The 26671-nt window shown below is 35.0% G+C and overlaps 1 protein-coding gene across 1 annotated transcript in view; it reads left to right on the top strand.

Moving 5' to 3' along the window:
- Positions 1-26640, top strand: part of LOC128024664 (parathyroid hormone/parathyroid hormone-related peptide receptor-like) — an 80922-nt gene extending 54282 nt beyond the window's left edge. Inside the window, exons 3-13 of the mRNA XM_052610734.1 lie at positions 3434-3544; positions 4745-4869; positions 13517-13611; positions 18125-18311; positions 19406-19559; positions 20170-20230; positions 20458-20524; positions 20801-20895; positions 21179-21320; positions 21402-21443; positions 23211-26640. Coding sequence (XP_052466694.1) covers positions 3434-3544; positions 4745-4869; positions 13517-13611; positions 18125-18311; positions 19406-19559; positions 20170-20230; positions 20458-20524; positions 20801-20895; positions 21179-21320; positions 21402-21443; positions 23211-23564 — 1433 coding nt within the window. The 3' untranslated portion in view covers positions 23565-26640. The remainder of the gene's footprint in view (positions 1-3433; positions 3545-4744; positions 4870-13516; positions 13612-18124; positions 18312-19405; positions 19560-20169; positions 20231-20457; positions 20525-20800; positions 20896-21178; positions 21321-21401; positions 21444-23210) is intronic.
- Positions 26641-26671: the final 31 nt, after the last annotated feature.

The following is a 26671-nucleotide window of genomic DNA, read 5'->3' as shown; positions in this document are numbered from 1 at the left end:
AGGCCCCGGGGACAGCTGTGTGCCAGTGAGTCCGTCCTGAGAGTTTTCTTGGTCAGGGAGTAGAACAACTTGCAGTGAAAGCTCTCTGGAGAAGCAAACAGGCCTGCCTGAGTGGCTCCAACCATCTCCAAATCAGCTGGACCGTCAGGGGATGGAGTCCCCATCAAACCCCTGAGACTGCATGCCCGTTGTACATGGGCCCCCCAGCCGGTGTTGGAGGCATCCGTGTAAAACCACAACATGCCTGGAGATCTGCTCTAGGGGCACCCCTGCCTGGAAAAATGCGAGATCTGACCACGTGGTAAGGGTTTGGCGACAGGCCGGAGTAACTTGGACCCGGTGAGTGCCGCGCTTCCACGCCCACCTCGGGCAATAAAGGGACCACTGTTCTGTCCTTGAACATATTCAAGCAGGCTAGCACCAACCGCTCACGTTCCTATGTGAAGCATGCTGTCTGTTCGACAAATCCAACTCCATGCCAAGAAGAGATCAGTTGACCCGAACGCCCAACAGACTCAGGTGCCGGAGCACCAAATCCCTGTGCGCGCACAACTGATCCCTAGATTGTGCTAGTATAAGCCAATCGTCTAGATAATTGAGAATGCAATAATTGAGAACACCCTGCCCTCTGAGGGGAACAAGAGCCCTCTCCGCAATTTTAGTGAAGACACGGAGAGACAGGGATAGTCTGCAGGGCAGGACCTTATACTGGTATGCCCGTCCTTCGAACGCGAACCGCAGAAAAGGTCTGTGGCGTGGAAGGAATTATACATGAAAGTACTCGTCCTTCAGGTCGAACGCTGCAAACTAATCTTGGGGATGGATGCACCCAAAGATGTCTGTCGTTTTTGTAAAGACGTACCCGTGAAGCTCTTTTAGAGAAATTTGCTCTTTAGGAAATGCTCTTTTAGTGCTGAGGTGCACAGGGGAATCGGCCACTTGCAACACAACAGGGGTAGTGCCCCCAAAAGTGTGCAATCCACTCAACACAGGAACGACCGCCACTGAAGCGCCGTCTCCCCAATACACAAAGCTTACAAGAGCGTGCTGAACTCGTAGTTCACAGCAGACACGGTTGAGCAGAACGATAAAAAAGCTGGTATGCATTGCACCTGCTTCCTTCTTATACTCACGCTGTGAGCAGCGGCAGCTGGATGCAATAATTGCATGCCAATGTGAATTGGCTAATTTAGTTTACACTCTAAGTAGATTGGTCTATCGAAGCAATATCCCATTTTGCGTCGGTCACCGACGTGGCATCGAGAATGACCAACTGAAAGGGAACTAACATTATTTGGTGTAAAGCAATGTGTTTATGATATAAGGTAATATTTTTAGGTTTATAGGTTTAAGGTTAAAAAACCCACATTATTTTCCACATTATGTACAGTATTGTTGCTCCTCTATGCCCCGCATAGAGGAGCATTCTAAAAAGCGAGGTGGATGTATATTGGGCAGCTATCCAGTGTGTTACAGAAATGTATTGTGCCTTATCATACTGTGATGCTGTGTCCTGGTCAGAACTCTGGCTTGACAATACAAAAACAATTAAAGCCATTATAAATTAGGCAGTTGTTGCATCCAGTAGAGACATAATTACTAGGGCCGGGACTCGATTAAAAAAATTAATCTAATTAATTAGAGGCTTTGTAATTAATTAATCGAAATTAATCGCATTTTAATCGCATATAAATATTTGACCTGAGAACAGTGAGAAGTAATTTTTTTCACATGGATTTATAGTATACCACTGAATAATGACTGAATACATAAGCTTAAGCAACAAAATATTGTTTATCTTTGTTCAACCAAGTCTAGCAGACCAGTGCAATTTTTGCCATTAAGTGTAGCAATAGCATATTTAGAAACAATTTAGAAATAGTACATTTCAGAAATTCAGGAAGCTTATAGGGGCTGGAACCTTCTGTAAAGTGTTTTTTTTTTTTTTTTTAAAGTAAAACACAATACTGTCAATTACATTCGGAACACTGGAAACCCTGACTATTAGAAAACATCTCTCTGTTGCTTCAGAGGCCATAACATACTAAGTCCAACTCTCAATAACCTTGGCCAAAACAATAAAGAGTTCAACATAAACTGCCAGTTGCACCAACAAAATAATACATAGTTCAACATTAAGTGTAAAGTCCACGCTAGCTGCTATATGTTTTGCGTTGAGGTGATACTTGAGACTCGGATGTGCTGCGGTGATATGCGAACGCTAGTTGGTGCTTCAGTATATTCGGTCCGCCGAAACTCATCCAGTGAGAAACGTTCCGCGGTGCAAAAATAAGTTCTTAAAAATGCGGGAATTTTTTTTTCTGTAATTAATTAATCTTAGTTAACGCGTTATTTTTTGTGTAATTAATTAATCTCAATTAACGCGGTAAAGTCCCGGCCCTAATAATTACTGATTACAATGACTTATATTGTCTTTTTACGCGTTGCATTGTGTATCGCGCCACATAAACATATAACCATGTGATCAGAGAAACGACAAACAACAAGTGCTACAGTCTACAGTAGTCTACACTGGCATTGTAGACTACTCTGCCAGGAAACCATCCTCGTCCTCCATAATATTTGGATTGAACTGTTCCGGAAGAGTGTTGTAAATACAACTTAACCACTGATTTCTAGTTGTGTCCTCTTTTTGAAGCCCAAACAAAATTGTTTTGCTTTCACAATGAAACACACAGCATCTCCACAACATTGCAGTGGCGGCAACAGAGAGAAAAGGTTATGCCTTCTTTCTTTGTGTGAACATTTGAGCGGCGTTATAAAAAAATCTTCCTACATTGTTGCATAGAGATGTGGGTGCTTGTTAGAATGAGCTGTTTTAGAAGGGTGTTGTTAATTCTCCATTTTTACAAAGAATGTCTTTTTGGGTTTGAGACTTTAGTCTTTGCAGCTTTACAGATTTTCTGTATGCACCAAGAGATTGTAGGACTCCAAAGAGAATGGAAAAATTTAAATCACATCATACGACCCCTTTATCCCAGGGTTCATTCTGGTATTGGACTGCTTTTTATGATCCACTTAATACTCAATGAATTATTTTATTTTTTAGATTACTTAAGTAAAATAAGTTATTAATGCTGTTTCACATTGGCTTTAAATTACAATAGAAACATGCACGTAAAGGGCAAACCTGATAAAAATGCATTGAAAGCTATACATTGTTGCAGTGATTGACATTTTATGTTCTGAGTATATCGAGCATATAGAATAATAGTGATTGTAGCACTGTCACTCAGCTAAATGTGTCCAAGTGCCAAAATAATCCTTCTGTCAGCTATACTAGATCTTCTCTGACTCTGTCCACAGATTGTGGAGAAAGGTTATTCATGTATTGCTGGAGTGGGTGGGTGGTGCAAGTTCTGGAAGAGTGGAGTTCGCTTTATCTAAATGTCAATCCTGCTTTGTGTTATAGAGGGTTACTGCATACCGGAGTGGGATGGCATCGTTTGCTGGCCCGAGGGACTTCCTGGAAGGATGGTGTCCACTGCCTGCCCGGATTACATGCATGACTTCGACCACAAAGGTGAGCTTGCAGCCCCTGACCTGTGGCTAACTGATACATGTCTAAGGCACATGGAAACCCCTTGACAATAATGGACAACCTCCAGCTTTCACAAATTTGGAAGCCGCCACCTCCACATTCTGTGCTTTTCTCCTCAGTTCATCATTGTTGACGCTCCAAATTCTTGTCTTGTCTTTCAGACAAACATTTTGGAATATATCCATACATTTTTACGTGCTTGATTTGTATTCATAACAAAAACAGAGTGTGTTTTCATAAAGCAGATATATTGTGTACCTGGACAGTGAACTGAGACCTAGCAGTGCTGTTCCTAACTTCATTACATTTAGATTTATTCATTAAGCCCATGCCAAAGTGACAAGTAACCATGAGCAAACAATCCAATGGAGAAAACAATACAAAGCAGCCAAGGCTCTTTGGAAATATGTGCTTGTGGCGACTATTCTGCAACACAGATATTACGTACCTTGAAAACTGGGCTTTCTTTATCAAAACTGGTCACGTCCTCATAATTGTTTTGGAAAATAAATTATAGTTGTCATATTACTACATTTTCATCCACCCCATTCCTAAAAATAACAACTACCTTACTGACAATTAATAAGCAGAAAATTAGGAGTTTTTTGAAGCAGTCATAGTTAGTGAGAACTGGTCCCCAAACTAGTGTGACCGAAATATTTACAAAACTTAATTAAATTCAATATTCTATAATTGCTGTTTCAATATTCCTCAAAAAAAAAAAATAACACACACACAAAAAAAAACACACCTTTATAAACCACTTTGAAGGAAATACATAAATACTGAATGGAATATCCTAGAAAGGCTGAAAAATCTCTAAAAATCACATACTTTTGAGGGACAAAACACAACCAACCCATTACTTTCCATAAAAGTATTTGTCAAAAGTATGAATCATGATTCAGTCTGCTTTCCAAACAAGCTTTCTTGCAAAGCTGTACATACGGGAGCACTAATTGGTCATCTTACTCAAATCTGTCCACAGTTGCATTTTCTTATTTATTATTATTCCTTTTATCAATAATTTAGTCCACATTTGTAGCACTTTTTGATTATAATAGCAGCAACCACTGAAACACCATAGCTCTATCCTGTCAGTTTGAATGAGCAATCAATGCATGAATGTCCCAAGTGAAGAAACGATTGCTTTGTTAGAGTATGTTTGTGTTGTATCCACAGGACATGCTTACCGCCGCTGTGACATCAATGGGACCTGGGAGCTGGCGTCAAATAACAACAAAACCTGGGCCAATTACACTGAGTGCGCCAAATTCCTCCCTCATTATAACTACAGCCAAGAGAGGGTAAGGCCTTCGATCTTACAGTTGCTGTTATCAACTATAGTCAAATTTGCATCCACAAGCAATTTGAATATGTAAATTTGATTTAATGTACCATTACGCAAACCTGGACATTCTGATCATTTGCTGATTAATTCAGAATGTATTTGTGTATGGTGCCTGCTAAAAGTTGCTTTTTGTAGATCAGGCAGCTTACAGCACTAAAAGAGTAGATCAGGCAGCTTACATTGGGCAATTAAATAACATTGAAGCAAACAAACATATGTACCTGGACAATGACTGAAATTATATACTTTTGAAATATCATTCCTCACAAAAAACTTGGCTACAATTATTTCTGTGTCTTCACTCAATAAACAATAGCTGTGCTGATATTAGTGAACTGACAAATAACATAACTTCAATGCATTATGTTAACTACAGAGACTCTTTTAAATGTATAACTAACTAACCATGAAATACTTCACATAAGCAAGTTTTTCCCCCTTGTTTACTCACAATTACAGACTTGAATAAGCTGAAATCTAGTAAATTAACTTGAGCTGATATAATAATAATAAAAAAAGAAACATTGACTATTTAAATTAAAAATTAAGATAAATTAATTTTGTGTAACCACAGAAATATTTTTTTTTTCAGTGTAATGTTTAATTAATCATTTTGATTTTTCAATCAGTAGAAGTACTTTTTATAATTAGTTCATAAGTAATGTATTAAGAAATGTTATTTAGGCCTAATTTAGTTTGTTAACAGCTGTCAAAGTTACCCTTTACTCAAAATGGGATAAAACCAAAAATCAAACCTAACAAACTGGGTGCAAATTGTTCCTTTTAGGAGATTCCGTGTGTTTGTGTCAGTAAACTTTTAGCTGAACTTATGCAATGTTTTCTTTTTTTTTTCTTTAGTTATATCAGCTCAGTTATATTTCTATTTACTAGTTTCCAGTTTATTCAAGTATATATTTTTGAATAAACTGAAAACCCTGTTAGTGTTTGATGTTCATTTATGTTAAGTAGATAACGCACATAACAAAGAATTCAAATTCAACAAATACATAAGTTACTTGTCACTGTACTAACATTAAATGCTCCTTGAGAGCTTCAACACACAATAATGTCTTTAATTACGGAGCTGCCCACAAACTAAACACAGACTTTGCTTTTCAACACAACGATAACCACAAAAACTTACAGAAACTCCTTTTAATGTCAAGTGCAAATGAACATTCAACTCCAAAATGTCTTAATTTTTTCCTTGAGAAAAACAAATAAAAAGGACTTAATTTTAACTTAATTAGTGTTCCAGTAACTCAATTGGTTGCGCATTGCTTTATCAAGTGCAAGGTTGGGTGTTCGATTCCCCGGGAACACATGATAGGTAAAAAAGTGATAGCCTAGTAAGTCGCTTTGGATAAAAGCGTCTGCTAAAAGCATACATTTAATTTACTTAATTTAAACTTCTCCTGCCCTGATCCAGCCCTGTGTAAAGAATACTGTGAACTAAACATCTGATGCCCAGTTTCAGTTAATGCAACAAAATGAGTCATAAAGTCCCAACATAAAGGGCTGAGGTATACTTCAGTTAATGAGCATAATTTACATAGAAAAGGCATGTGTGTGTAGAGAGGAATGTCAGTGACTACATTTAAAAACCGAAGACGCAGCACATTTTCAACATTGTGCATGCTGAACTGGATTGCAGGTGTTTTGCGAATACAATGCAGGTATTTGTGTTGACGCACATGTGCAAAAAGTGCAACTGATCAATAAATTCCTCCCCTAGTTGTTTTAATTTTGGTTTGGTCGTTACTCAAAGCTATCGTGGCTTTAGAAGACATGCAGACTTGGAACAACATGAGAAGACTTTCTTTCATACTTCTTTAAAAGTCATTCTGTGAACAGTTCATTAGTCATCAGTGTTATCACTGTTATTAGATGAGGAATTCACAACAGCTGAACCCCTTAGTGAAAAACCATTCCACTTCACAAGTCTGAACTGAATTTAATCAATGGAATCAGAATAATCAATGTAGTTCACCAAAAAGAAAAAGAAAATATTTGGTCTGTGTACCAACAGAGAGCGTATAAGTGTGCTGTGATGTGTGTGCTATTGTGGGCAACGTTCTGAATGAGAAAAGCATTGAATAGACATTACATTAAACAAACCTTCCTTCAGAAGCTGCATCTGAAGTGGAATTTGTATATTAACAAAGACTGTTCAGACTCAGAGGTGGCATGAGTGCATTTACACTGCTAAATGTAAGTGAAACTCTAAATATAAAACTAAAAACACCAGTAAGTTGGTGGTCACTGTCTTAATGTGTGAGTCATTCATTCAAATGGCTGATTCAATCAGAAACAAATCAAGTTACTGTCTTTATGAACACCTCGTTGTGACCCGTCTCTGAAGCATTCATTGAAAAAACACCAACTTGTTGGCCAGCGATAGCCCCTTTCTATAGCCATTTTCATGCATCGCCTCAATGTCGGCACATCTCTAATGCCGAAACCGATTGATACAAGAAGAAAATCTCTGTATGGAGATCAGGCAGAAACGGAAGGCTCACCTGAGCTGGAGGGCTATGGTCAGAAAGATAACGCTCATCGAGGCGGCCTCACGGCGTCACCTTGTTAGCACACTTTCATGGCAAGTCCAACTTTGCCGTGGCGCGATCCATAACCTCCAACAGCTCTACATACGCAGGGCAGGAGAACTGAGACGGCTCAGCCTCAGCTTCTTCACCATCCTCAAATATCTCCTGCTTTTCCTGGGTAAAAACCCAGCAGAGCACTAACCTCAGTATCAGAAAGTGTTAAAAATATAACATCATCCTCCCGAGGCTATCTCTCGTCCACAGATTGCCTCCTCAAAGACATTGCGTGCATAATCTTTACCCAAACAAATGACGCAAAGATTGTGTGTGTCATCAGGTGTCAAATAACGCAGACACGTATGCACACATTGTCTAAACGCTTGCTAGAAGTCACCATGATATACAGAGAAAGATCGCTCTTACCGGTTCTTTCAGATGCATGCTTCAGACAGAACAGTCAGTGAAGACAAAGAAGAGAATGACGTGTTCTCCCGGTGCCTGTTTATAGTTTTGTGTAATTGGTGTTTTTTCAATGTATGCTTCAGACACGGGTCACGACGAGGTGTTCCCCATAGCGGCCCCTATAAGACGCAGTTCAAAGTTCCCTTGAAAGTGAACTATTTAATAGCAAGCTCTTCATAGTGTCTTGTCTGGGTCAAATCTGGCTTTGCATTTTAAATTTCATTTTGCTCTCATAATTAATTTTAGCTTATTAACTTAATAGCTTAATAATCATATATCTGCCACAAGATAATAAAATCTCTAAAAGTTCACACATTTTATGGTCATACCATTCATCTTCTTTTGCAATGCATTTAGATTTTTTAGTTGACACAAACTGACACGAATAGATCAAAATTATACATTTTCCTGTATTATGTGGATGTTCTGATGAAGTGGATTATTAAGGTGATTTGCTCAAATTCAGTTCAGAGATTTTCTGTTTTGCGTATTGCTCATCTGATTTGTTCATTCATTAAGAGATGTGAGGAGATGATGAGTTCTGGATCATTTTATTCATTTTCATAGCAATGTCACAAAGGCTTTTTAGATTAGCTTTTCAGATCCTTGGTTGCTTACTGCACAAACATAATTTCTTCAAATAGTCAATTATGGTTTCCATTTTTTATTTGCCACTTTTTTGGAATATATTTTCCTTTGATCTGTAACGAAGTCTAGAGATCTGTATTTTGAGGTCATGCCTTTCTGCTTCCCAACTCTCAAGAGCCAATTTTGAAGTTAATGACAAATTCATCCATGCGAATGAAATGCTCTGGAGTGCAGCGACTCAACGACACAAACACAACGCTGGTTTGGCCATCGCTTCTCATGGTAAATGTTAACAGCTGGCAAATCTGTTGCTGTATGAGCGCCAGAGTCTCCTCTAATGCACACCACTGATCGCTCAGTCAGTGCGGTCGCGATGTGAAGTTACTCGGCTGCCTACAGCCTGAAGTAATCGCAGTTGAAAGTGTGGCCGCTCACTGCTCAACTTTTGTCAGTTTTCTGAACTTCAAGACAAACTGTTTTTGCAAGAGAACGTGAGCAGACACCTCAGTCACCGAGTGTCAGCTTGCTCTCCAAATAAACAGTTGTGATCCTGGCAGAAAAACTGCAGAAGGCAGAGATTCGATATATATCGGTAATTCCTTTAGCAGCTCTGCTTTCATTTACACACCAAAAGATGCAAATGCTTGAGCTTTGAGTTTAAGCCCAAACAGAAATTAGACACTGATGACATGTGCTTTCAAGTGGTAGAAATAGCAGTAAACATAAAGAAACTGGGATTGTTTCAGACATGGTCATAATATACTTCATTGAGATGAATAAAAAAAAAAGTTTCCAGATTCTGAACTCGTAAGAAGATAATGTGTCTTTTAAAAGCATGTTAGGGCTGCCAATGTTATGAATGTGATAAAATGCATACATTGCTTAAAAAAAAAAAAAAAGAAATACTTCCTGTGCTGCACTTATAATGTTAGTAGGACTTTTTTAAACAACAAAAACAGTCATAATAAACAAAAAAATACATTTTCTACCCCAATTTTAGTTTAAAGGAACATGTCTTACAGCATTACATGCAGATGCCATGTTTCATAAAAGGTTGCAGCGCTGAACAAAGCGGATCAGTTATGTCTCTTTACAACTCAATTTCTGCATTCATGAATGCTTTCATCATAAATAACATAATATAATATAATATAATATAATATAATATAATATAATATAATATAATATAATATAATAGGAGATTCATTGAACAGTTTAAACATGATCATATATTATAATGGGAATCTGGGTGAGAGTTTCTTTTCTCCCTTTATTTGAATAATCAAATCACAATATAAAGCCATGTAAACCAAAAAAAAATATTATTATTATTTTTTGAAACATGACATTTATATATTTACTTACAAATGTTTAAAAATATATATTTAGTAAATATACAATCTACCAATCTTTTGTCACCATTTTTTTAAGATCATTTTAAAAATATAAATATATGTTTAAAAGCCTAAAAGCACACCCCAGTAAGCTATCTCATCCAAATTGAACTTTAATGTATGCTACTGTAATAAAATAATCACATTTTGTTGCTCTGCAGCCTGGAGACGGACACAGTGGTGTTATATCTTTCACTTGGATGTTATAAGATGCCCTGAGTAAATACAGCTAGATAAAACTAAAAAAATGTGTCCATCTTCATTTCAAGCTTCAAAGCAACTAAATGTAATTATTTTAAAGGGGGTGTTTTTTTTATACCCACTGTAGGTTGGTTGAAGCTTAATATATTTTCACTTTCAAACATATATTTATTTAAGCTTCAATGTTTATAGCTTATATTTAGCATTTATGTAAAATGTTTTTGCTTTTTTTCTCTTTGTAAAATATAAAAAATATAAAATAAATAAAGAAATAATAAAAAAAAGTTGCTTATGTTACACCATTACTGCTAAATTATGACTAATTTACCAAATATTGCACATTAACATATACCAGAGTATGTATACACATACACTGTTAAAAATCGCTGTAAAAAAAACGGCCAAATTTCGACAGTAAAATACTGTTTTTCATCAAAACAGTGCATTCTGGGTAATATTCATCGTTTTCGAGAAGTAGCCTGCTGCTATATATCGTAAATTAACAACGTTCAAAGTCGACATCAGCGTCTGTGTTTCAAATCACACCCTACACATTCACTATTCCCTACATGAGTTTACTATTATAGTCCACCTGACAGAGAGAATGAACACTAATGAGTGAATTCAGACACTGATCAACAGCTGCTGTTAATGAGTAGAATCACTGAAGAAAAAAAAACATAACAAGACAAACACATGAAATACAACTGACTTCAGCCACAGCCTTAGATGAAATCAACTGAAGATTTAAACGATCAACAAACAGCTTCACCAACTTCACACATTACTAACCAGACTGACTTTATTTCTGTCAGATCAGAGAACAGAGATCAAAAGATCTTACTGAGAATTACAGAGATTTAGATGATAATGTTACTGTTTCGTTTAGCGTCACCATTGTGGAGATCAGTGTTTGCTTTAGTTGGGCTCCTGACCATTGACTTTTGCACTTTAAATTTTGTTTATTGCTGTATTTGTATCTTTATGATGCATCTGTTACAGCAGTATTAATTTTGATAGTCAAGTGATTATGGTTGTTTCTAACAGGCATGATCTACTAGACTTAAAGTGTTGCTATAATAATCAAATATTAATTTGGTGTTGAAATATTTGAGTGAATGACACTTCAGTTTTGTAAGATTGAAAAGTAGTGAGATAACCAGTATTTATGGATTTAACGACTAGTTTTAGTTAAAAAGTATTTCGGGCAGCAGTCCCCACAACACTCAAAGAGAGAAATCAACAATCAGCATATGAATCTCAACAATGGTGACAATCAAAAGGTTCATGATGCAATGCATGCTGGGTACCAGCACAGGATAAAACTCATCCATGATTCCCAGCATGCATTGCGGCATGAATAAATTATGCCCCTGAATTGTTCACTTATTTTCTTGAATTCTTATGTGCTTATAATTTTGCATTTGTTTTAAGTTTTAGTAGCATGTGTTGTGATGTTCAGAACTGATCTGTTCATTTATTTTGTGGATTGTCACCATTGTTGTGATTCATACGCTGAATCTTGATATTTCTGTCTAAATTTCAGCAAAGGTTTTTTTTTTTTATTTATTATGAGTGACATTTTCTTAACAGTCTTTCATAACTTATGGCTCAGCAGTGTTCCTTCTCATGCTGTAGTATCAATATTCAATAAGAGAAGAGATACAGGATTAGATCAGAAATAATAGTATTTGTTCTTGTCAATCTATAAACAACAATATCAGATTTTTTTTCTTCTGTGTACTTTTGTTTTGCTATAACAGGTTCCAAAGGCGCATTGTTACAGCATGAAAAAAAAAAAAAAAAAAAAACCTTAGTTGTTGAACAGTCACGTTCAAGAGCCCAACTAAAGTAAACACTGATCTCCATCATGGTAGTGAAAAAAACACCTAAACCTATTTAACTCTCCATAAGTTCTTCTGTAGACATCTGACAGAAATAAAGTCAGTCTGGTTAGTAATGTGAATCTGGTGAAGCTGTTTTAGTAGTTGTTTAATCAGATCTTGAGAGATTTGATGTATTCTTTTATTCAGTTGATTTCATCTAAGGCTGTGGCTGAAGTCATTTGTAGTTCTTGTGTTTCTCTTTCCTTCAGTGATTCTGCAGGTGTTTATCACTAATGCTCAATCATCAATTAATCACCGAATTATCTCATTAACTTCACTGATTCAGTGTTACTCTAACACTCTGTAGTGTGCACACATTATAAGTGTTCATTTAAAACTGAGGATTTTCTTGTGGGGTTTAAAGGGTTAAAGATTTAAGATGAAGAAAAAACAGAATGAAACATAATTTAACAGTAATAAACTGTAATTAATTTACAGGAAACAAACTGTAGAAAAACAGTTATTTACTGGCACCCCTGCTGCCAGTAAATAACTGTTTTTCTACTGTTTCTTGCCGTAAATTAATGGTTGCCAGCAAAAAAAGTGTTTTTCTACAGTTTTTTGCCGTCAAGTCAAGGAAAAACAGTAATATACTGTAAAATGTAAACGTCAGATTTACCAAATGAAAAAAAAGTTAATTTAACTAAAATATTTGTGAACATCCATAGAAAAAAAATTAGGCAAAGTCATACACTGATAATGAGAGTAAATACTGAACTTGACTGTATTAATGTGTGTTTGCACAAGAGAGATCTGTTAGTTGTGTAGTTTTGTTGTTCACCATTGTGCTGGAGAGTAGAGCCTGTGCTTCAGTCAATGATGAGCCACAAATTCTGATTTTCTGCTGCTTTATATAAAGGCAGTAAATGTGGAGTCGCTGATACAGTGATGATCTCTGTGTTAAGTACTTCAGCACATACATGTGTGCTATAGCTGACAATGAGCTGCAGTGATTTGAGTAAAAGTCATGTATTTAGTTACTTTATTACTGCACATTAAGTGTAAGAAATATTCCTTCTCAGTGGACTCAAATGAAATAAGTTCATAGTACTAACATTGTAGGAATGCTAGTTTAAAAACTCGAACTGTTTGAAGCAGTGGGAGTGGAGTTAATTTCCATGGTAGAATTTACGGTAAAATACTGTTAAAAAATAAGAGTGGTAAATTAATGGTTAAGAGCTGTAAATTAACAGTACTTTACTGGCACCCCTGCTGCCAGAAAATTACTGTTATTTAACGGCAAAATTTTTTACAGTGTAGTTAAAAATAAATAATGATAAAGATGATGAAAAACAAAATCTGCTGGCATCACTGCTAATTGCAGCTACATTATATAATTTATTATAATCATTTTTATTTTATTATTATTATTATTGTTGTTGTTGTAATAATGTGATTAGATTAATTGTCTGTTTTATACAACCATTGTAATCTGCTTAAACAGCAGGACCTACAGCCTGTTCTGTTTCTAGTGTTGTTATGTGTTAAAGCTCTTGTTCTCACTTTATTCTTGTCTTTATTCTCAGGAGGTCTTTGACAGACTTTACCTGATCTACACGGTGGGCTACTCCATCTCTCTGGGATCACTTATGGTGGCGACAGTCATCCTAGGATACTTTCGGTGAGAAAAAACCCTCTTGTATTCACAGAAAGGATTGACGAAACCTTTAGCAATGAAGAATCTATAAAACTATTTTAGGAGCTTTTTCCTCAGCCTGAAGGCAGTGCAGAAATGATATTGCCTGGACAGAAATATCATATCAAACAAGACGTGTATGCATAAACTATTCCAACAATGTTTTATCAACTTTATTATTATTATTATTATTTTATTTTATCCATAGAGTTCTTTAATAAAACTTGCCAACTGTATGTAACATTTATACATTTTTCAAACAAAGGCTGATTCGTACTTTTTTTTTTGTTGATTTGTAAAACTGTTAGCTATGGAAGAAGTCAAAATTGCAAGATATAAACTCACAGCTGTGATATTTGGTAAGAATTGTGTATTTTTATCTTGCAATTCTGACTTTTTCTTGTAATTGCTAGTTTTTATCATGCAGTTCTGAGAAAGAAAAAATTCAGAATTGTTAGGTAAAATTACACAATTGTCTTTTTTTTAGTAATTATTCAGTGACGGAAACAGTCTTAGTGATAAATAGAGTTAGAGTTCATAGAGTTTAGCATGTGACACGGAGCGGAGGTTCAGTGCCATAACTCTTCTTGCAGTGTTGATTTTCCTTCACAGCATTTGCTGCTTAAATATTGCAACCTGTCAATATGAGCAAAGAAATGAACATTGCTTAAACACCACAAATGTGTGAAACTGGTCTTAATCAGGACTCTTCTACAATCTAAATATCACATACATGCTCTGTTTTGCTGACATCTAGATTTGTTTACTTGATGCATGTTTTATGATATCCACATGTAGACTTTGTTCATTTAGATGCATTTATTAAGGAGTCCAGCTGACTGTCTGCTAGCTGCCATTGTTTAGATATAGCTTTGAAGTAGAAATGATTTACAATAAGCTAAATGACTTTGGTTTTTCAAGTTGAATTGATGTGTGCTTTTATGGCCATGAAAAATTACTACAACAGTTTTTCGTGTAAATCATTTGTAAAACCCTTTTTGGTAACACTTTCTATTAATAGTACAGTATCAAAGCACTTATAACCATATGCAAACTATTATCTAGTAGTTAATTAATTGTTGTCTCAATACATTAATATGTAATGTACAAATAGTGAATTCTTAATTCTTTGCCACGGTAATAAATAGCTCATATGTGTAGAGTTAGATCATTTTTATTATTCTTTAAGTTGTTAACCATACCTAACTCGTGTACAGTATTTTATACCAGAAGTAAAGAAGTTTCGGTAAAACTTTCTATAAAGCCCATTTTATAACTCATTATAAGGGTATTCTTAAGGCATTATAATGAATGCATAATTAATAATAATAATAAAAACATATATATATATATATATATATATATATATATATGTGTGTGTATATATATATATATATATATATATATATATATATATATATATATACACACATATATATATATATATATATATATTATTTGTATTATTGTTGTCGTATTTATAAGTAGTCTTTGTCTGCTTTAAGTAAATTAATATGTTAACAATGGCAAGATATGAGACTTATAATACATTATAACTATAATCCATTGTGTATTATAAATCATCATCATATTAAAAGCTATAACCACAAATAAGTGAATATTATAATTCATTAAACTGTTGTTATGATTAGTCATGAGATGGTTAAACTTAATAAAATATATTTTATAATACATTATGCATTAATTATAATGCCTTAAGAATACTCTTAGAATGTATTATAAATATGGGGTTCATAAGAAGTGTTACCAGAGTTTTTAATGGTTATCCAGAGTAAATAATTCTCACTTTAGATTAGGCCATGGAAAATACAAATTTAAAAACTGTAACATTTTTTAGAAGCTAATTTCATTGATACTGAGTACTATACAGTATATAATATTACAAATGTTAAAAAAATTGAATCAGCAGAAAATTGTATTTGAATACATCAACTGGAGTAAGTTAATTAAAAAAGAATTGATTAGTAAGCTTAGCTTTAATAATTTGTAAATTACAGTGACAGTGAATGAAGAACTATGAATGTTTTCCAAATGAACTGCATCAAATGAATGTTTCTCTAATAGTAATAATGGCCCTTTTTCAGTATGAAGACATGTGAGTGCATTTACTACTTTTGTGTTCAGTCGTTCCATTTTCATTGCTAATTAATGCAAAGAGGTTCCCTTCGTTATTTATCCAGTGGGCTTATTTAAATAAAGGGTCGTGTCGTGTGACAGGTACCAGATTCGCTTGACTCGGCTCCAGTGCTCCGTGTTCTTAAGAGCCAGTCCATTGACTGGGCACTAGGAAATGCAGGTCAGGAAAATGACTTTAATAAGGGCTCGTTTGGGCTGCTGCTGATCGGCTGCCAGTGTTTCCATGCTCTGCGCTCACAGTGTCAGTAGTATGGTCTCAGGTGCATGGCTCCAGGACATCAGCCATGCTGCACGCTGACTCTCAAACATTAGCTCCAGTGTTTGAGGCACGCTTCGAGAAGCCAGGCTCTATATGGATCACCTCTCCTGAGCTCCCTGATCAATAGTTCCCAATGGGACGGTGGTTAAACAGCAGTTAGTCTAATGACGAGGAGGCGAGCGATTCCCACACAGCTGCTCTAAACCTCTCCAGAGGAGACAGCGGAATAACCAAAATAAACCCAAACGGTTTCATATTTTAACATGCCTGGCTGCAGAAGAGAGCTGAACACCTGAACTGTGCATTTTCAGAGTATTAGTAAGAAAAAACAGATTTCGGCAATTATTATTCATTTTTTTTCTGTTTTTTGGTAGGATGACAAAAAGGTTTAAAAGATTTAAATACATTTTTAGCCTCAAAGTGTTTCTTTGGCAAAATAAATAAATAAGTTCTGAGCATGATAAAAAATATTTTTTACCAATCCATGTGAAATCATCAAAGGCTTTTTTGATGTAAGATTCCACTGCATAATTACCATGGCTAAAATAATTTATAATAAATATTAAAAAAAATTATTAAAATAAAAAACTGACCAGCAATCAAATAACTTTGTCTTATTGGAAGAGTATTTTTGGCGCTATTACTTTTTTTTTTTTTTTGTGCTTTCTGTTGATCTGCACTTCCTGATTACAATATTGATTGTTTACAATATTGTCATATATGTAGTATTAGCATGATAACAATATGTATATACCATGGTTATCATCAATACAGGTATATTTTGGCAACTAGCAACCACTCAGAGCACTCACTAAATCATATCAACAATCACAATCATAAGGACAATTACGTTTGATTTCATTTTAACTTTAAAATATCACGAAGTTTGTGGTGATTGCCTGGTGTTGGACCAAAGCAAACACTCACAATTATTATTGACCAGTGGAGATACAGAAACCATTTTTTGAAAGTGTACTCTTATAGCAAACATTGATCGTTTGCCATTGATTGCTATCTGTGTTGAATAAAGGGGGCATTTTAGTGCAGACATTTAGGTGCCTGTAGTCTTTCAGGTGACATCAATATAGTATCCTTTTGAGACAAAATGACATTAGCTCCGATGTCTAATGTGATTTCATGAATAAGCAGACAGAATGCATTTGGTTCTAGCACACAGATGGTTATATACGTTAGCATAAACACTGAAACATAGAGGATGGATACAGTTTTTTTGGCAGTATCATAATGCAATCTTTTTCACAAATACTGGAAGAAATGTCCAAATGTTTATTAGTCATTTTAGGTTAACTGAATATTGAATTGAGTTTGAGTTGGAACTACAAATTATACATACAATAGTATATTACAACTAAAACATAAGTATGTATTATTGGTACGTGGTTATCATTAGGTAGAGGTGTGTAGATTTATACATATTGGCAGCTGTTATGTAAATATTACATTGATGTGATCAGTCTGCTATATCATTTCTTTCAGAGGACTGCAACAAATCTGGAGGATATTTTACTTAATAGACTTGCTCCGGTCAAACTAGTTTGAGAGAGTTTAGACAAACCAAAGGGAATTTGGGAACACATGCTTACAATTTTGTTTTTATAGCTTACTTTTTGAGCCCTACATTTTCAACATTCGCGTTTTCTGAACCTTTTAAATCCAAAAATTGTGTTACAGTCATCTGAAGACTCATCTGGCTCTAATTAAGATGAGCATTGTTGTTCTAGACTCTGTGAAAGGGCATTGGATAGCAGCTAAACACACACACGTTTGTTTTTGTGAAAAGTGGGTTCATCCCATAGGTGTAATGTTTTTTATACTGTACAAACTGTATTTTCTATGGCCCTACACCTAACTCTAACCCTCACAGGAAACTTTGTGCATTTTTACTTTCTCAAAAAAAAACTAATTCTGTATGATTTATAAGTGTTTTGAAAAATGGGGACATGGGTTATGTCCTCATAAGTCACCCTCTCCTTGTAATACCTGTGTCATACCCATGTCATTATACAGATACTAATCACCCTTGTTTTACCTCATTTCTCTTTTGAATCTGTTATTTTCCAGACGGCTTCACTGCACCAGAAACTACATCCACATGCACTTGTTTGTATCGTTCATGTTGAGGGCCATTAGTATATTTGTGAAAGATGTGGTGTTGTACTCGGGTGCCGCGCTGCAGGAAATGGAGAACATCACTGTGGAAGATCTCAAATCCATCACAGAAGCCCCTCCTGCCAACAAAACCAAGTTTGTAAGTGCAGCACACATACAGTCATATCTAACAGTGAAGTCCATAACAGAGAAATCTCACACGGTATTGATGCCATAGTAGTAGTTTGGGAGCATCGCTATCCTCTGAAGCCTTTTGTTGTTGATTTGCCACTAAGATGCTCCTATAATTTCCACATATGTGCGTAACCAGGAAACAGGGTTTTCAATCAAGCTTAATGAAGATTAAATTAATTTCCTTTTTAATTAAACATAATTGAGACTATAACAGTAACTATGGTAGTTACTAATACCCAGTAACAGGAAGGATTATGGATATTCTAATTGGGCATGAATATAGGTCCCAAGTAGGGGTGCACGATAAATATCGGCCGATAATTAATGCGCATAGAGCAGCTATTACTACACAGAGCCGTTGTTAACTGAGAAGATGCACAATTCCACACTGATAATGAACGTGAATGTGCACAGCTTGTTAGTAAAACAATGGCTCTGTGTAGTAACAGCTGCTCTATGCGCATTAATTATCGGCCGATATTTATCGTGCACTTCTAGTCCCAAGCCATTTTCAGAGACCAGGATATAATAAATATTTGGGGTTATGCCCTTTTTGACTTTTTTCCCCCCCAAAATACTGATGCCTTATTGAATCACACCAGTGTCTCACAGTGGCCAATGGCATTGGAGTGTGCCAAATATTTGAATAAATGCCGTCTTGCACATCACTGATTAAAAGTCATAGTTAGTAGGAATAGTGAGAACTGGCCCCAAACTAAAGAGCCACTTTGTATAGGCTGAGAGTAGCCTCTGTTTGGCGTGCTTGAATGTCATTTGCAAGTGTGAGACATTGACGTGATTCAACAAGACTTTTTTGGAGAAAGGTAGTTTCCAATAGCTCTAGCTACTGACGCCACATCTCGTTTCCTCATCTCAAGAGGTAACCACTCACATTATCTTTCAAAGCTTGTTATAAATGGTCCTTCTCTATAAACTACAAATGTCGATTTTTTTTTTTAGGGTGAGTCAAGTTTCATATAGCTTGTACCTCAAAAGGTGAAATAAGAACGCATGCTTCCAATCAATATGTGCTGAATCGATTTTACTTTACCCTTTAAGATTGGCTGCAAGATGGCTGTGACTCTCTTCTTGTACTTCTTGGCAACTAATTATTACTGGATTCTGGTGGAAGGCCTGTACCTGCACAGCCTTATCTTCATGACCTTCTTCTCAGACAGGAAGTACCTTTGGGGCTTTACTCTGATTGGCTGGGGTGAGTTAACAATCTTCTTCATATAGACTCGTGCCCAATACACAACACTAGGGCATAATTATTCGGCTTCTGGCTACAGAAAATCACCACCAAATCTTCTGGCTCCACCAAATCATCCAAAATATTTAATCAGTGCTTCCAATGGACATCTTCTCCAGTTATTAGATGATATTAGATGTCAATCGGTACATCAAACTGATTTTTAATTTGACTTTTTCTACGATGGCAAGAGTTGCATTGAGGTAATGCCAACTGTTACATGTGCAATATCTTTTAGAGACCACAGCAAATGTGTCTGCATTTGTGGATATAATTTGGACTCCACGGCTCCTGCATTGTACACACTGTGCGGAAAAGTTGTACATGCACAGCGCATACAATGTGGATGCTGTGGAGCTAAGCCACTTCTATGTTGCTTAAACCAGTGCTGCAGAGCCGGGGATCAACTATAGGATGTTCCTGTTGTTTGTTTCGTTTTTTTATTTTTATTTTTCTGCTGGGCCAGTACTTCTAATAAAATGATGTATTAGTTTATTCATTTAAAAAGCACTGAGGTTCTTCTGCATGTAGCCATTTGAGAGTGAAGGTCACTAAAGGTTTCATTAAACAGGTGTTCCTGCGATGTTTGTAACCATCTGGGCCAGTGTGAGAGCCACTCTTGCTGACACTGAGTGAGTGTTTGTGCTTCAGTCTGTTTGCCAATACTGCCATGTGTGCATTTATACAGGAATGCAATATTAATTCAGCCTGTGGAACAAATAAAATATTCTCTACATGGTAAATAATGTATGCACATGCAGGATGTTTTGCAAAAGAAAACAGTATCTTTGTATACTATATATTAAATATTAATAGCATGTCTGGATTGAGCTTCTCTTGTCTGGTTTATGATCTACAGGTGCTGGGATTTAAGTGCAGGAAATCTTAAATGGATTGTGCAGATCCCTATTTTGACAGCAATTGTTGTAAGTTTCCATAAATAAAAATGACAAAGAAATTCATAAGTAGGCACTTATTTAGACAGAATTCTTTAGAATTCTTTAGAATTAAGTGTGTACAATTTTAGTTATGTTGAGCTTCATTTGATTCATTCATGTGTTTTAAATTGCAAATATTATATTTATTCCATGAATGTGAATACATTGTGAAAACATTGTTAATGCAGTTATTTCATGTGTCTATTAGATACAGTATGTCTTTATTTTGATGCATTAATAAGCGCATATACTTTTTCCCCAAAGGTCAATTTTTTGTTGTTCCTGAATATAATCAGAGTCTTGGCAACCAAACTTAGAGAAACAAATGCAGGAAGATGTGACACCAGACAACAGTATAGGTAAGATTGTGTAAGATTGATGTTCATCATGGCTGCATTTATTTGATCGAAACTACAGTAAAAATATATATATATATTTGCTGAAATTGAAACCACACTTTTTTTTGCACCTTCCTAATAATTCCTATAATGTTATTTCTGATTAATTTAATGAATCCTTACTGAATAAAAGTGTAAATTACTTAAAAAAGAAAAAAATATATATGAAAAATTGACTTTTTGAACTTTTGAACAGTATTGAATATTTAAATATAGTTGGGTTCTTTATCTTTTTGTCCCACAGAAAGCTGTTAAAATCGACGCTGGTCCTCATGCCGTTGTTTGGGGTTCACTACATTGTGTTCATGGCAATGCCCTATACAGAAGTGTCTGGGGTGCCGTGGCAAATCCAGATGCATTATGAAATGCTCTTTAACTCATTCCAGGTAATATTTCAAAACACATGAAGACATTGCACCAAAGTGTTGCTTTAACTAGTATCTTTATATTGATGCTCTGTTTTCCAGGGATTCTTTGTCGCAATTATATATTGCTTCTGCAATGGAGAGGTAAGAATGAATACTTTTAAATACTCTAGTTTCTGTGTCCTAAAACGCTGGCAGATAATTGGTTTCATCACTCTGCTTGTGTCTGGACAGTCTGCTAGCTCAGTCTGTGTTTTATTTAAACAGCATGAACCTGTAATACCAGAGCTGCAGCTTCAGGACCCTAGTCTTATGTTAGTAATAGCACTTTATACAATTTTATTGCACTTACTATTAAATTCTGAATTTGCATTATTAATTTTCAGAAATGATTTACTGCTTTAATTGTTTCATTTATTTTATATATTCTCTTAACCAACCCCCAACCCATAACATAACGTTTGTAACGCCCTTGAATATTTTATATATATATATATATATATATATATATATATATATCTCCATTGTTAGATTATAGTATTTCATTATTAATGATCCAACATCATTTTAATATTACAATTAATTGCTATGTGTATACATTTCATAACTAAAGTAGTAAAAATATATACAATTATTCTTAGTTTATGTTAAATAATGTGTTAATGTAAATATTGCAGTGTTACTGATGCAATAAATAAAGTAATCATACAAATCTTGACCTTACAATATCATGCACTTTCCCAGCTAATTCTAAACTAACTTTTCTTCACTGAATATTACATTTGACCTTTTTTGTTCTCTTTCTCTGGCTCATGGTGTACTGTATTCACTGGTGATTTAAGTGCATTGTTGTTAATAGCTATATTTATTTAATGGGAGCATTTGTTTGATCAATGGCACACAGGAGGGCTTTTGATGCACTCATTTTTTGGCCTTATTTATGTACATACTTTTGCGGTTGCTGTTTTCAAGAACATTAATGAGAATGAATGGGCTGATTTAAAGGACTGTGAAGAAGCAGTTATGCGTAGCTTAAAAATGGCAAGATTGTGTATCTCCTATTTCCAGAAGAAAACTCGCAAGTCTTGACCAGAATATGAACCTTAGAGAAAACACTTTTTTTGCATTACATTTCATTTAATATCATTATAATAATATAATTAATATAATAAGACTATACTTTTGACCTATCTCACTTGTCAAATTGATTTCATTAGGATAATGTTGTACCATTTTAATTTTATTCAGTCATAAAAATGTAATATTTTGATGTAAACATTAAAAAAAAAAAAGAACAATGAGTCAAATAAAACTTACTAAAAGCGATTAAATATTTTATTTGTTTACCTGGATGTGATGTGACCATTAAACAACATCAGCAAACCTGAACATGCAAATGTCTTACTTTTCAGATGCAAGTCAAGAAAATAGATTAGGTGAAAGAGGTTTATATGAAAAAATAAAAATATATGAAATCAAATTGAAAATACATGCATTACATGTAAATTATGTGAATTTGTGCATTTTAATGTATCTGAAAGCCAAAAGCCTACGAAAGGCATAATAATACATGTTTAAATAACCCACTGAATAATAATTCAAATAACCATTAATATGCTCATCAGTAGTTGATGCAATGTTGAAATGTTGAGAAAACACCTTAGAATCTGAATGAATTAGACAGTGACTTGTCTTTAGGGCGAATCGATAAATTATGAATCATTTATCTCAGTCGTGTGAATATTTAATCATGCAATCAATAAAAAAACATAAGTAATTTGATTAGGAGTATTTTAAAATGTAATTAATTACAAGTGCTTTAGTTTTTAGAATCATGTAAAAGCATGTAATCAGTTACTGCCCAGCACTGCTTGTTTTACTCACATATATTCTCATTTGATCACTCGGTAGGTCCAAGCAGAGATCAAGAAGTCATGGAGTCGGAGGACGCTCGCTCTGGACTTCAAGAGAAAAGCCCGGAGTGGCAGTAACACGTACAGCTATGGACCCATGGTGTCTCACACCAGCGTCACTAATGTGACCGCACGGGGCCCTCTGGCCCTGCACCTCACCAGCCGTCTGGGGCCCGTCTCCCTCAACGGCCACCGAAACCTCCCGGGATACGTGAAGAACGGCTCGGTCTCTGAGAACTCAATCCCGTCCTCGGGTCACGAGCTCCATACACAAGAGGAAGAACCTTCGAAGAGCTTCCAGGTGGAAAAAACCATCCCGGTGGTGGAGGAGGAAAGAGAAACGGTCATGTGACTTCACAAACCTTAATAAAGACCATGTTTCTCAGGATTTCCTCACAATCTGCGTTGTGGGACCTTCTCAGATGTACAGTTGGAGACACGGTGTCTGACCTAATGGACCAGATCCGTGTCTTTTAAATGAGCCACAAGTTCTTTCAAGACTTTCAAGCCATCTTCATCAGCAGCATTCGGAGGAGGACAACACATTTTGGTTTTAAACTGTGAACATACAACGCGGGTGCTTTCAGGTTGTCACATCACCTCCTTAAATGAAGAACGGTGAGCTTGCTTCAGGATCAAGTTACATGAAATATATGGCACTGTGGGCCGTGAATTGTAAATAAGATACTCATGATATATATATATAAAATGTTTTTAATATAATGTTATTTACAGATGCAACTGCCAGTAGGGACACTCTTTGTGTTATGATAGCAGGTCTTTGTTAGTAGAATGTGATATTTCTATGTCTCTAAGACTTTGAGCGACTGTCTCGTTTATCTACGCGTTTATTCAGTAGATTTGCCAAATTTTGCCAGACTGTCTTTTTTTTTCATGAGTCTGACAGTGAAAAACAAAAGTGAACTCCCTCTGAATCAGTGTAGATTTATACAGTACAAGCTTGTATTATTGCCAGTGGTGAAACATCAAAGCATGTTGTTATGAGGGCAGACGCATACTATTATTATTCATCTTTTTTCCCCTGTAAGTCCGGAGGTGGACATTTTAAATTGAATTTGTCTGACTTCCTGCTATTTTTGGTTGTACAGAACATCTGGTTCTGCTGCTTGATATTGCAGATTGGTGTGTTTTATCATATTTTTGAATGTATTATCTTAATTATGAACACACTGGTTCCCTACAGTAACCAGAAGTTTCGCACATTCACAGAAAACAGCTTACTTTCGTGTTTAAAAATAAGTTGCATACTAAGCATAAAAGATCATATTTTCTGTATTTTATTTTTTGGTGTCATTTTTGGCTGACTTAACCATTGCATTGACCGTTTATTACAGCAAACATATCCTAGTACTTTATAATAGTATTTATATAAAAAAATAACAGTCCACCACAAAATCTCTGTAATGCAAACCATTAATTTGTGTGGGAAGCTATTCAATGGCCATTTTTTTTTTCATCCAAAGAGGAAAATCATCATATAGTCTGGTCATATTTAAGCAGTGTTGGGGAAAGATACTTTTAAAAGTAATGCATTGCAATCTTGCATTACTACCTAAAAAAGTTACCGATTATATTGGTTTTACTAATAAATAGCCAATATGCTCATTACATTCATGCTAAGAAGCTACTAGTTAATAGTGACAGTCTGATTCATAATTCACTTTACTTGTAATGCATTACCCCCAACACTGTATAAAAGCAAAACAATAAATATTAATAACAAGCCACATATGAATATAAGGCATCATTCATATACAAAGCACAAACAGTGCAGGATGAGTTATACTAAAGCAGATATTTAATACTAAAGGTAAGGTGTGCATTCACATCTTTAACTCTACAGTAAATACTTAACAGATCATTACAGTTTGCATTCAGTAGGAATGACTCAAATATTACCATAGATATACTAAGTATATTATGTTTTTGATAATGCATTTATGAAGAAATAATTATATTGCCTAATAATATATCCTTTGGCAGCCCCTGTATACCTTGTTTGGTGTTTTCTGTTATTGGTTTCATTTTTAGACTATATATTTCAAGTGTCAGGCCATGGATGAACAAAATATATATATCATTCTGAGTAAATCAATCAGCAGCAGCACTATGATCTGATCAGGGAATTATTCTCTATTCTTCACCATTCTTCACCAGTACATTATTAGACATTAACTTCATTATTGGTTAATGAATGAGCATCATATTTTACTCATCTAGATTTGATCCTGAAAAGCCTTTTATTATACCTTCATGCTCCACTCCACTGCCTCACATTCCATTCAATCATTTCAGCATAAATGCATCATACATTACTGTATATGAGAAGCTGAAAATCTTTATATATATGTTTATTTATATATATATAGCCATAAGTAAGAACAAATGTGTAAATGGGTAATTAACCCTTAATTTGTTGGTATTTAACTGAAGTCAGTATTAGAGGTTTAGAGGCTCATGGTCTGTTATGGATATTAAAATGCTGCTTTTTATAACTCTATGTATAAACGTTAATGTTGTGTTTACACAATACATAAAAATGCCCATCCAGTTATGAGCTAAATGTTCATTTGCATACATTTTGGAATGTGGTTTGACTATGAAAGGACTGTAATCATCAGGTCATGATGTCATATGCTAGCAGTTCAGTATACAGTAGTGCATATGCTCAAATACTTAATAACAATATGCCTAAATATGTTTTATCAGATCTTTTCTTTTTTATATTTCCAGCTATTTTTTTATTTATATTTTTTGACTTCAATCCTTTGCTCACCAAAATAAACTTAAACAAAAAAAAAAAAACATACATATGCATTCTGCTTTTTCTTTGTATGACACGTTTGAACATTAATTTGAGGACAGACAGATCAAAACAGCAACTTTTCAATCAGTTTTTTTTTTATCATTAAATGTAATCACTTCTTTTCAGCTATATTATTTATAACATTTCATCTGTTTTTGCACTTTTTATGCTTTGGTACTCAATAACACTTCAGACTTTGTTTTAGCTATTAACAGTGAATGATTTGGAAACTGCTTGAATGATGGATGTGCAGTTCTGTTAAATATTGAGGTTTCATGACAGATCAATCAGAGAAGAAACTGATCTTGCTTTACTGCTTTCAATAACTGTTTATCTCTGCTTTGCTCATGTGCTTTTTATTACATAGTTTTATTACATCCCATCATTCACGTCCCCAGTAGAAATGTTCTGACTCATTGCAACAAAGAATATTTTACCCAAAAATGAAAATTGTCACCATTTGCTTTCCTTCACCAGTGGACCCAAATGTTTCAAATATGTTGTTGTTGTTGTTGTTTTGTTGTTGTTGTTTAAATGTTCTTTTACATAAATGCAAGCTTTCTTTTCTGTGTGCACCAGTGTTGTATTATTTAGTGCTGTATTGTGCAAAATAAATGAAAATGTTTAATTAA

This window comes from Carassius gibelio, chromosome A2, assembly GCF_023724105.1.
Source record: "Carassius gibelio isolate Cgi1373 ecotype wild population from Czech Republic chromosome A2, carGib1.2-hapl.c, whole genome shotgun sequence".
NCBI classification, from domain to species: domain Eukaryota; kingdom Metazoa; phylum Chordata; class Actinopteri; order Cypriniformes; family Cyprinidae; genus Carassius; species Carassius gibelio.
Note: the sequence above shows the minus strand (reverse complement) of the source record. Positions and strands in the feature narration are given on the sequence as shown.